Below are 13,348 nucleotides of genomic sequence, written 5' to 3'. Positions count from 1 at the left end.
CTGTGGTCACTGGTCTCCTGGGACTGTCAACTAGCTGTAAACTTTCCTCTACGGTCTGTATCTTGTTCACAGAAACGGGCAGGTAAGAACTACGGCCATGAAGCTGGGAAACACAAGCAGTAGGGAACCAGAAGACTTGCGAACAGTGAGGAATCTTCCTGCCAGGCTAACATTGGAGGCCATAAGTATGTCAACTGTTTTTGTAAATCTGTATCTAAAGATACAGACTCCAATTTTCAATTCTCTGACACAGTGAAGTTACATCTTGGAAAGGGTGTAGGAGAGATGGATTTAATACTTTCAGAGCACAGTCTTCGACAGTTCGAAAATGCCATTTGTGAATTCCTAATTCCATTAACTGAACAGTTTAAGGATCACTGTCAATAAGTATTTTTTATTATGAATGAAAGAAATACTTTATTATTTTATTATGTTGTTTCCTTGCTTACTCCTTTTAGAAACACATATGTCAATCCAGGCACACAAGGGCAGGAAAGTTCACAGTACCTCCGTCAAGTACTCAGGGGAGCCAGACACTGGGTAAGCTTTGGTAACGAATTTTGCCACAGAAGGCATGTTGATAAAACCCTTCCAGATGAAGTTCAATCGAGCCAGGAAGGTAGACTCAACTTCCACAGTTCCAGGCATCTCTGGACTAAAAGATGACATTAAAATGTTTTCAGTCTAAAGATATGCTCATGAATAAATGCATTTTCCACTTAGTCATCAATTATTTCTATTTTATAAAGGCTATCAGAGCTTCTATTTTCACTTTATAAAATTATTTTCATATTTATACGGTCATATTTTACAAAGAGATCCCTCTTGATTGGCTTAGATGGACTAAGGTCCAGAGAAGTGCAAGCAATTTTTCTTTAATGACCTATCTCCTGCCTCTTGGGACTAACATAATTAAAGGGAATTTTAATGTCAAGTCCCCATACACTCAAATTTCTAAACTAACTTTCAGAATCATTCTTTCATCTCAGAGTATAGGAAGATACAGTTACTTTCTCAAAAGAAAGGTTCCTAAGACATATGCCACTTTTCTGTTTTTGAAGACCTCCAAGTATAACTTCACAAAGATCTATAATGATTATTATAGAAATAATAAGAGAAAATTACCGAGGAGCAGGTGAGAAGGTTGACTTCGGAGACTCTTGTTTCTCCTCTTCAAAAAATTCAGAAGCCAAAATATTTGAGGTTGAAGACAATGCATCTGCTATACTTTCCGCTTCATTGTCTGAATGTTTACGAGATACTCCAACAACCACCTTCACTTTTTTTGGAGAAAGATCATCTACAGGTGGTGCCATTCGACCTAACAGAAGACACCAAAATAAACCATTTTTGTAAACTAAAATTTCTATAACTTCATCCTCTTTCACTTCTAAAGTTATTCCATTTCCCTGACTGAATTGTTGCATAACCATACATTTCCTGGGGTAATTGGTAAGTATCATTTTTCATACTGAGTTATATTACACCTCTCTGACTGATGTGAAAAATTAGGAAAAGAGGATGTTAAAAACTCAAGACAAGGGGCCGGCCCCATGGCCGAGTGGTTAAGTTCCCGCGCTCCGCTTCAGTGGCCCAGGGTTTCACCAGTTCGGATCCTGGGCACGGACATGGCACTACTCATTAGCCCATGTTGAGGTGGCGTCCCACATACCACAACTAGAAGGACCCACAATTAAAATATACAACTATGTACTTGGGGGGTTTGGGGAGAAAAAGCAGAAGAAAAAAAAAAAAACTCAGACAAGCTGAAATGGAAACATTATAACTAGAAGCTAAAATAGGTTTCTTGATTCCCTACCAAAATTTTTTTAAGTAAACTACACCAAACTCCAAATCTTGAGAAGTAACTTGAAGAAGTGAGTAAACCAAATATATATCCTACCCTGTGTTACACACAGCAGCAGTTCATGACATACATCCACAGTGCACTGCTACTTAGTCACTGAACAGGAAAAGTTTAGTAAAGTTTAGAAAACGATATTGGTTTTAGGCTGTAGCATCAAGAAGGAAAAATCACTCAAAACTTTCTGAAAATAGGTCAAGTCTAGTAGTATTTAACATGTTTTTGTGTGCTACTATTACACTTGCTGAAATATTACAGAAATTACTAAAATTAATAGAAATAACAGAGTATTTTTCAAGATTTTTCCCAGACAAAACAACTAAATGGGTGTACTTAAAACTACTACTACTCGTGGATAGCTTTCTTTAGGGATAACAATGTCTAAAATCACACTGCCCTCTGAGACATTACCATTGTACAGATTGTAAAATATGCAAACAAATTTAATTTTGAGAAGATGCGATTATTTTCATTATAGGAAAATTACTTCATTTATAATACATTTCATCTAGTCCCTAGTACAACGATGGAAGGCAGCATATCAACTAACCCGAAGAATTTTTCACATTACTGAACAAGGTACATATCATTCCTTTAGCATATACTACAGCAAAAAAATAAAAATTGAGAGCCACACCTCTAGAGTTTTAAAAAAACTCTTGACCCCCCCATCATTACCAATAAACTGAACATAAACTTAAACTTTTCCTTAACACACCCCAATTTCTTATGCCCTAATTCAATCAGTCTCCAACATCTGTCAATATTACCTAACTTGAGTATCTCAAAGCCTCTGGTTATTTCCATCTCCAACGCTACGACTCTAATCAAAATATCTCCATCTCCCACTTGGACTAGTGTAGAGGCCTCCTATCTCGTCTCTCTCTTTTCTCTCTCGGCTTCTTCCACGGTAATCTCTACTCAAGAGAGACCTTCATAAAATTCCAATCTCATCATTCCTCTCCTAAAAACCTTCAAGAGCTATCCACTGCTCTTAGATAAAGAACCAAAATCTTTAATGTGGCCTCCAAAAGTAGATTTTCAGCATTTTTTATCATGATCTGTAAAGTAATATTTTCTATCATGATCTAGGACTTACACACACACACTTTTGTGTGTATGTGCATGCATGCATGTCTGTATATATATGCATGTATTTTTTTGTTTTATAAGTAACTGGGAGTGGAGTCTCACAAAGCCATACTTATAAGCATGTCTGTATATATACGTATGTATTTTTGTTTTATGAGTAACTGGGAGTGGAGTCTCACAAAGCCATACTTATAAGCATGTCTGTATATATACGTATGTATTTTTTGTTTTATAAGTAACTGGGAGTGGAGTCTCACAAAGCCATACTTATAAGCATGTCTGTATATATACGTATGTATTTTTGTTTTATGAGTAACTGGGAGTGGAGTCTCACAAAGCCATACTTAGAAGCATGTCTGTATATATACGTATGTATTTTTTGTTTTATAAGTAACTGGGAGTGAAGTCTCACAAAGCCATACTTAGAAGCATGTCTGCATATATACGTATGTATTTATGAGTAACTGGGAGTGGAGTCTCACAAAGCCATACTTATAAGCATGTCTGTATATATACGTATGTATTTTTTGTTTTATAAGTAACTGGGAGTGAAGTCTCACAAAGCCATACTTAGAAGCATGTCTGCATATATACGTATGTATTTATGAGTAACTGGGAGTGGAGTCTCACAAAGCCATACTTAGAAGCATGTCTGTATATATACGTATGTATTTATGAGTAACTGGGAGTGGAGTCTCACAAAGCCATACTTATAAGCATGTCTGTATATATACGTATGTATTTTTTGTTTTATAAGTAACTGGGAGTGAAGTCTCACAAAGCCATACTTATAAGCATGTCTGTATATATATGTATTTTTTGTTTTATAAGTAACTGGGAGTGGAGTCTCACAAAGCCATACTTATAAGCATGTCTGTATATATACGTATGTATTTATAAGTAACTGGGAGTGGAGTCTCACAAAGCCATACTTAGAAGCATGTCTGTATATATACGTATGTATTTATGAGTAACTGGGAGTGGAGTCTCACAAAGCCATACTTAGAAGCATGTCTGCATATATACGTATGTATTTATGAGTAACTGGGAGTGGAGTCTCACAAAGCCATACTTAGAAGCATGTCTGCATATATACGTATGTATTTATGAGTAACTGGGAGTGGAGTCTCACAAAGCCATACTTAGAAGCATGTCTGCATATATACGTATGTATTTATGAGTAACTGGGAGTGGAGTCTCACAAAGCCATACTTAGAAGCATGTCTGCATATATACGTATGTATTTATGAGTAACTGGGAGTGGAGTCTCACAAAGCCATACTTAGAAGCATGTCTGCATATATACGTATGTATTTATAAGTAACTGGGAGTGGAGTCTCACAAAGCCATACTTAGAAGCATGTCTGTATATATACGTATGTATTTATGAGTAACTGGGAGTGGAGTCTCACAAAGCCATACTTAGAAGCATGTCTGTATATATACGTATGTATTTATGAGTAACTGGGAGTGGAGTCTCACAAAGCCATACTTAGAAGCATGTCTGTATATATACGTATGTATTTATGAGTAACTGGGAGTGAAGTCTCACAAAGCCATACTTAGAAGCATGTCTGTATATATACGTATGTATTTATGAGTAACTGGGAGTGGAGTCTCACAAAGCCATACTTAGAAGCATGTCTGCATATATACGTATGTATTTATGAGTAACTGGGAGTGGAGTCTCACAAAGCCATACTTAGAAGCATGTCTGCATATATACGTATGTATTTATGAGTAACTGGGAGTGGAGTCTCACAAAGCCATACTTAGAAGCATGTCTGCATATATACGTATGTATTTATGAGTAACTGGGAGTGGAGTCTCACAAAGCCATACTTAGAAGCATGTCTGTATATATACGTATGTATTTATGAGTAACTGGGAGTGAAGTCTCACAAAGCCATACTTAGAAGCATGTCTGTATATATACGTATGTATTTATGAGTAACTGGGAGTGGAGTCTCACAAAGCCATACTTAGAAGCATGTCTGCATATATACGTATGTATTTATGAGTAACTGGGAGTGGAGTCTCACAAAGCCATACTTAGAAGCATGTCTGCATATATACGTATGTATTTATGAGTAACTGGGAGTGGAGTCTCACAAAGCCATACTTAGAAGCATGTCTGCATATATACGTATGTATTTATGAGTAACTGGGAGTGGAGTCTCACAAAGCCATACTTAGAAGCATGTCTGTATATATACGTATGTATTTATGAGTAACTGGGAGTGGAGTCTCACAAAGCCATACTTAGAAGCATGTCTGTATATATACGTATGTATTTATGAGTAACTGGGAGTGGAGTCTCACAAAGCCATACTTAGAAGCGCAGTTCATCATGTTTTCTATTCTGCTCTTGTCTTTCAAAACGCTAGCTACTGCTCACACTAAAGTGATCTCACCACTACCAGTAAGTTGTAATCTGATTTAAAAGGCAATGGATGTAAGACATTATAAAATCTGATTTCTAAATCTCTCTTCAAACAAATCACATGCCTCTTTCCTCTTCTTGAATTCAGTTCAAGCTCCTGTCATTCCCAGTATCTAGAATGGTCTTCCCCTCTCTTTCCAGGCACACTTCTCAACCTTCATGTCTCAGCTTAAATGTCAATTCCCCAGCCAAGCGGCCTCTAACACCCCGCATAGGCGAGGTCTTCCTGCAAGCTAAATTCACTTGTAACAACTATACTGTACTTCTGTAACTCAAAGCATCACCTGCCTGTCTTTCCCACTAGACTATGGTTTCTCTTAAGCCTGGATAACATCTAAGTTTTTCACCACTATATTCTCTAACACCAGCAGAGTACCTGGCAAGGAGTAAGATCTCGATAAATATTTATTGAATGAATGACCAAAGATAAGAATACTAGAGAAAACGTCATTTCTGATTTGTTTCATTTGGTATATATAACAATAAAATACAAATGTTATTTCCCGCCTTCACTTAGTAAATGACAGTACCATCACCACTGCCCACAACTTCCAATGTCTATTCTAATGGTTAAATTCTAGTCATTTGACCCTGGGTTGCTAAAGTTCAGGTCTTATATAATACAATTAATTCTAGATAATAAAGTACACTACAGTATCAAACTATAACCCAACCCTGAAGACCAGTCACACAAAAAATGTGCTACTCCTCAAAGGGAGTGAGTGGGGGCTTCACCACCAATACTGGGAAAACAAAAGCCTACTTACATTACAAATACAAGTATCTCCCTTTCAAAATGAAAGCGACATTTTAGGAAGAAAAATTTCCAATTACCTATGCAAATTTTGCAGTTAAGATCAAAAAGATGCTGTCTGTGTTGACTAGTGGTATCTTTAGACATTGAGTCAACCTCTTCTTTCTGTTTTTCAGATCCTTCTGTCTTCTCCAATGACTTATTAGCTGCAGGTTCCTAACAGCAGTGAAAGTAAAAATTAGTTTCAGCAGATAAAATTTGGCCTCAACTATTAAAATCAACTTCTATTTCGTACTGATATTTTTCCAAAATGAAACTGTTCCATTCATAGGTTTTCTTTAAAAAGTAAATGCTAGATTATGATTTAAAATGCAGCAAAAATTTAAACATTCCTCATTCTTCCAGGCCTCTAACAAGATTTCATGTTATTTCCCCACTGATATTTGAAAATGAGAAAATCTGCACCAGCTTTCAAACTACAGTCTGCATAAGAAGCACCTACAGATTTCTAGGCCTACTAAGGAATTAGCTAAGTCATAAAAACCCCAGGAATCTACATTTTAACAAGTGTGTAACCAGTGCCTGTGATGCAGATAGTCTGCACACTACATACAGAGAAACAATAAACACTCTCAAAAAAACATTAAACCAATAAAATATGCTACTTTAAAATACACACATTTTTAAAAATTCTTTTCTACTTTAAGAACATTAGGCAAACAAACCTTTCTGAATGCTGTTTTGAGCACTATAAAACACGACATTTTTATTATCTTTACCTGAATCTCCATGGCTGCTTCCTGTTCTTTCATTGGGGCATCACTCTCAATCTCTATTTCACCTTTATGAGTTATTTTTGTGATGGGTCGTCTTTCCACTTCTCTCTGCTCTTTCTCAATCATCTCTATAGTCTAACAGGAAATATTTTGAAGAAATACTTCATGACTAAAAATATATATTTATAGCTTTAAGTAACGGTTAAGAACATATCTCAAAATAAAAGCATCAACACAGATGATTTTAATCTTTAGGTCGTCTCTCAAACAACCAACATATACTGGGCACTTACATACGCCCGAGATGGTTTTAAGTGCTGGGGTTATAAGAATTAGACCCCATACCTCAGCCTGGTGAAGTTCACATGTACACTAACCAGAGGTAATTGAAGTGCAATGTAATTTGCAAAGTGATGAAACAGGATATTTATATTTAAAATTTACTTTCTGATTTAGTATCCTAGCAGCTGCCACCGGTAAATGAGAACTATCTTCCTCTTCCATTCCTAACTTGATGTCCTAACATCCTCCACAGTAGCAGAAGTTTACCCCAACACCAACAATTACCAGGTAGTCCCCTATCCTCTGTCTCCTGACTGAGCACACTTTGTGGCAGTGATAATTCACAGTTGAACAAGCTCAGCAACAAATCATAATAATTAAGCAAGTGTAACAAGAACTAGTAAAAGATAACTGTGAGTGGGGAGGGATTAAGGAAGGTAAAGATGAATTCGGTCATTTATCTCGCCTTTGTTAAGTGCAAATCATCCTTTAAAGAAAGAAAGCAGGTACATGTCCTAAAGAAAGAATAAGTTGGTCTTCAATGCAGATGATACTTGCAGCCACAGTTTCAAAGCAGAAGAGAGGCATGTGCATATTTGGGATATGGAGAAAAGAAAAGGAGATGATAATATTTTCAAAATAAAAGAAGAGCAGAAATTACATAGGGTCAATGTAAAGAAACACGTGAATAATATATCAAATCAAGGTCTCTTGTACTTCAAACTAGACTTGGCAGGAGATCCACACGGAGGCTTCATGCCTATGACGCAAGTAAGCAGCATGGAGAAAAGAAAGGTGAAAATCATGCAGAGTTAATGTGAACTGCAAGGAACCCAGATTTTCTGGAATAAAGGGCTAATTATTCTGAGGCCATTGTAATAAAAACAGTGGATAATGTGGCTATCTCACTATCACGATAACTCTAAATAACATATTCACTTAATCTTCAAGAGTATTTCAAGTTCACAACCCCCAGCTGAAAACTCTTGGCATCAGTGACTTTCAGAATTTTTTAGTTTTAAAAATGCAGTCTGGTGCACATACTATACATGTTACATAACATTCCAGTTAGGTCTGGGACAGTGCTACTTAATTAAACACACAATATTTCTGTGAATATCAACATTCAGACATGACGATTCAGGTCAGGTTTTATCAATAAACTCGTTACAGGGAAAGACCTTATTCTTCAGAGCTTTTGACATTTGAAACCTTGAATAATAAGGAATTGTAAACCTGTAAAATTTTCATTCTGACAATCTGGCTCTACAAATTACCAATATTCCTAATACTTCAAACAATGCTTTTGAAAAGTGTAGACGTGATTAAGAAAAGGTGCATCTACTTTCCCATCTTTCTGATTTACAAAGTATATTAACAAAACACAAGGGAATTATGTAACCTGACAACTGGAGGAAAGGAGAAAAAAGCAGCAGAGATCAGGAAAAACAAAAGACAGAATTTAAGAAGTAGGTTAATGCAAGGTAAGTAATTAGAAGGCTGAAAAATATAGGTTTTGATATATTCAAATACATATTCAGAGATAATCTTACATGTCGGTTTTCTCTTCGTCTCCAAGCAGCTAATTCTTTAGAAGCTAGTTCTTCTGGACTCATTCGGATAAGATGATCAGGGGTTACTTCTCCTTTCAGTACTTTTTTAAATAATATCTGGAAATATTTAAAAATGGGAAAGAAAGGGGATAAAAACATTTTAAAAAGAAAGAGAGAAGCTGCTGTATAGAAACTTGTAAAAAATAAAGATGAAATCTAATTTACAAATGTTCAATGATTTACTATTACCTACTACAAAGAGAATAAATGACAGCCTTGTATTCTAGAAATTTATCATCTAAGGCAGCAAAATACACATTTCACATAAAAATCAACACATAATGGAGAAGCATGTACACTGGAACTATTATAACACCTATCCAAAAGTTGTATTAGGTCTTCCCAGGACACACTCTGTCAGAACAACCAACCGATGGTACAGCAACATGCTACATAAAACAACTTCACTCAACATGAGGCTTTACTATTTTTAAGATTTCACATGTTTAAATTTTAACAGGCTTGGAGGGGACTCCAGAGCAAAGAACCAACTGCAAAAAAGAAGCCTAAAGGAAATAAATATTTACTTATTGAAGAAAAGCTTCCAGATTATATCATCCATGAAGTAACTGATGCCCTGGACTATCACGGCAGATTGTACAATGCAGAATTTTCTTAAGTAGCTGTTAGTATACTTCAAGAAAACACCTCAAATCACATACTACAGCAAATATCATACAAGTTGGCAAACTGATATCACTTATGTGAAAATCTTGTAAAACTTAAGCAAATATGCAAGGAGTTTGCATCCACAAACACACAGCTTTTCGATTTCCTCTAAGGCCCAAACGAGAAATCTGAGGAAAAGGATTCAATTAATGTTTACTCCACTGCTAAAAGATACTTAGAACTAAAGTCATACTCAACTTAAGAAAAATGTTGTAAAATAGTTTACCAAAATATAATTAATTTTCTTAAGGAGGGTAGCTCAATCTTCACATTTAAATCAGAAGCATTAATATAGAGCTATGAATTTTGGTTTAACAGAGTTTTTGAAGAACACATATAAATGAATTTTTTATAAACGAGATTAAACATGGGACATAAAGGAAAGAAAATTCACATAAATCAGGGTGAGACAGATTTAATATTTTATATTTTAGTAAACTCATTGTATAATACTAGTCGCCACTGTGCAGAATTCATAACTCGGTTCAGTAGCAAAAGACTTGTAAGTTATATGGTCTCGCTCCAAGAAATAAATATAGCTCTACTGTATAAAATCTTAAATCCCTATATATCCAGGAAAGCTGAAAGCATAAACATCTATAAACACGAACAAAACAGACTTACATTGTTTTTAGGATCTTTCAGATTGAACATCAAACTTCTGTATTTGTTCTTATATTTAGCATCTGTGTCCCGAAAAAAACAGAACAGCTCTTTTTCAATTTTTGTGGCAACTTTTGCTGCCTTTTCCTCTGGTACCTTCAAATTTGAGTCTGTAAGTCTTAAAATTAGAATAATTGAATTATTTTTCACATACATGAAGCAGACATCATTCAACCTTCTGCAATGATAATGTGTGTTACCTTTTCATAAGAATGTCTTTGAGGGAATGTCTGACACTCTGTCTGATCTGGTCTGCAGAAGGCTTGGACGTAGAAGCAGGAGGAGGCACATTAGGCACTCCCTTTTCAATTTTCTTCTTTTTCATCTCTTGCCTCTCATGAGCACCTAATTTAAATAAGTATCAAAATGTATTAAACTGATTTTAAAAAGATAGTTTTCTTTTTAATGCATACTATTAGTTTATAAACAAAATTGATTAAAAATCATTATTTAGACATAAGATCAAAACTCATATTCCGTATTGAAATATTCCTGACATTGAAATTCTGATCTGTGTACGATAACGGTTGTTAACCAGACGTACCGTGGTGATCATTTCATAATATAGTTATGCATCGCTTAACGACAGGGATAAGTTCTGAGAAATGCATCATTAGGCGATTTTGTTGTGCAAATACCACAGAGTGTACCTACACAAATCTACACGGTATAGCCTGCTACACACCTAGGCCACATGGTACCAATCTTTTGGGACCATCATCATATATGAGGTCTGTCATTGACTAAAACGTCATGATGCAGCGCATGACTACATATAGTCATAATGATATCAAATCATTATGTTGTACACCTGAAACTAATATGTTGTCAATTATACCTCAATTAAAAAAAGGAAATTCTAATTTAAATAAATTTTAATTAGAAATTAAGTGACTAATAAAAAGTGGTCCTAAAGCTATATAATGTATATACCCTTTCCCATTTTAGATAATGGTTTTTAAAGCTGGTTATTTTTCAAATATCCACATTAATCAACTTTTAAAAAACTATTTAGAAAATCTGATCTGCACTTATTAGGTGAGCAGATAATTTAATGACCTTACTAGTACCACAAAATTGATGAATCTCCTCTGGTGTTAAACCAATTGTGCTTGATATTGTTATCCTGAGTGTTTAGCTTCTCAAATGATTTTTCAGTCCATCATTACTAATTCATGTGCATCTCCAAAATCTCAATGCCAAACATCCCACTACCCTGACCTTCAATCATACCTTATTTATTCTAGAATCTCATCATTTCAACAACTCTTAAATCTATCATTTTTACCAGTCATAGCCTCACTTTCCCACATAACCAACTTCGATCAGATAGCTACAAATAGCTGAAGACAACCAGAGGAAAATAAACACTGGTGCTGACAGATTTCACTTTAAATCTCAAGTAGATAACTCAATCTGCTACCCTAATCCTACTAAATTTTCCTAGTAAATTTGCTCTTCCACTTTCAAAGTATCTATTTTATACTTCCTCTCCTCTCTTCTCAAACCAACGATAACTCCTTCCCCAACTTCAACCTCAACTGATTTTCTTACTTCTCATTTCACTGAAAAAACAGAAAAATGTCAGCTATCACATCTTCCCATCACCAAATCTACTAACCCACCTGCATCCATCCAGCCTCCTACCACAGTCTTCCCTACTGTTACAATGGATGAGCTGGCCTTTTCTATGACCAACTCCTCTATGTGGATCCCGGCCTCTCTTGTCTCTTCACGGACTTTGAACTTCAACTATCAGGTCTCTCTCCTACATCAAATCCTCTCTCTCTACTGGATCATTCCTGTTAATCTAACAAACATGCTATAATATTTCATTAAAAAAAAATCCTTGACTCCACAGCCACCTCTAGCCACCACACTATTTCTGTTCCCTTTAACAGCAAAATTCCTGAAAAAGTTATCCATAATCAGTATCTCCAGTCCCTCACTTTCTATTCTTCCATGAGCCACTACATCTGGCTTTTGTCCCTACTACTCCACCAAAATCATTCTAGTCAAGGTCACCAATGATCGCCCTTTCACTAAATCACATATTTAACAATGTGTTCATCTTATTAGATGTCCAGACAGCATCTGAGTTGATCATTCCCTCCTTGAAACTTCATCTGGCTTCCAGGCCACCGTGGTCTCTTAGTTCTCTTACCTCACAGGCCATCCCCCTCTTCTCCCAAATTCTAAATGCTGATGTGCCCAAAGGGCTCTGCTTCTGCCTCTTCATCAGCGAACCCTCTCTGTAGCGTTTATAGCTAAGTCCATGATTTTACATAACAACTGTGCATGATAAATCCCAAACGTATACACCATCCTCTGAAGTCTTCTCTCAGCTCCACACTCATCAGCCAAAGGTTTACTCAAAAATCTCTACCTGGATGTTTAATAGGCATTTCAAAGTTAAAACATCCAAAACATCATTTTTCAATTTTCCTCCTCAAATCTTCTCTTTCTCATCTCACTAAATAGCACTAACATTTGTCTAACCATCTACTATGACTCTTTCTTTCACCTACCTATATCTAATCCATCAGCAAGTTCTGTCAACTCTACTATAAAATACATCTCAATCTGACCAATTCTCACTGCCTCCATTGTACCTCTGTTCCAAGGTACCGTTTCTTTCCTAGGATACTGTTAAAGGTTCCTAACTAGTCTACCGCCCTCTCTCCTATCCTCCTACAGTCTGACCTCCAGAGGAGAAAGCAGAGTGACCCATCATTCCCTTGTATGAAGTCCTTTTAAGGTTTCCCATGACATTCAGAATGAAACATAAACTCTCTGCCATGGCAGCCTCAAAGTCCCACACAATTTTTCTGAACTCATCTGCCACTACCATTCTATCCCTCGTGTATTACCTTCCAATCACTCCACAGTGGCTTTCTTGCTCCTCAAACGCCATGCTTGTTTTTACCTCAAAGCCTTCAGACCAGCTGTGCCTCCTACTTAGTCCTTCCTCCAAAACAACTTCACATGCCTTCAAAACCCACCTCACAAGTTACCTCCTCCCTTCTATCTCAAACAAACTCCCACCACTCTCCTCGACTGACTCTCTACCCCATTATCCTAGTTTTTCTTCACAGTACCTAAATTCTGTAAAATAGCATACCATTTTCTTACCTGTCTACTTGTCTCAGCCTGTCTTCTCCCATCAGTACCTAAGTGACGCGAGGGCAGGAG

The 13,348-nt window shown here is 36.2% G+C and overlaps 1 protein-coding gene across 13 annotated transcripts in view; it reads right to left on the bottom strand.

Annotated features, from left to right (window-relative positions):
• PHF3 (PHD finger protein 3) overlaps positions 1–13,348 on the bottom strand; it is a 78,309-nt gene that overhangs the window by 6,875 nt on the left and 58,086 nt on the right. For all 13 annotated transcript variants that reach the window (XM_023625128.2, XM_070244794.1, XM_023625133.2 and 10 more), the window contains 7 exons: positions 10,357–10,501; positions 10,118–10,274; positions 8,765–8,881; positions 6,933–7,064; positions 6,234–6,369; positions 1,126–1,321; positions 508–655 (listed from right to left, as the gene is read on the bottom strand). In XM_023625128.2, coding sequence (XP_023480896.1) covers positions 508–655; positions 1,126–1,321; positions 6,234–6,369; positions 6,933–7,064; positions 8,765–8,881; positions 10,118–10,274; positions 10,357–10,501 — 1,031 coding nt within the window. The remainder of the gene's footprint in view (positions 1–507; positions 656–1,125; positions 1,322–6,233; positions 6,370–6,932; positions 7,065–8,764; positions 8,882–10,117; positions 10,275–10,356; positions 10,502–13,348) is intronic.

The sequence above is a fragment of the Equus caballus genome, chromosome 20 (assembly GCF_041296265.1).
Source record: "Equus caballus isolate H_3958 breed thoroughbred chromosome 20, TB-T2T, whole genome shotgun sequence".
Lineage (NCBI taxonomy): Eukaryota > Metazoa > Chordata > Mammalia > Perissodactyla > Equidae > Equus > Equus caballus.
The sequence above is the reverse complement of the archived record's forward strand: the minus strand, read 5'-3'. Positions and strand labels throughout refer to the sequence as shown.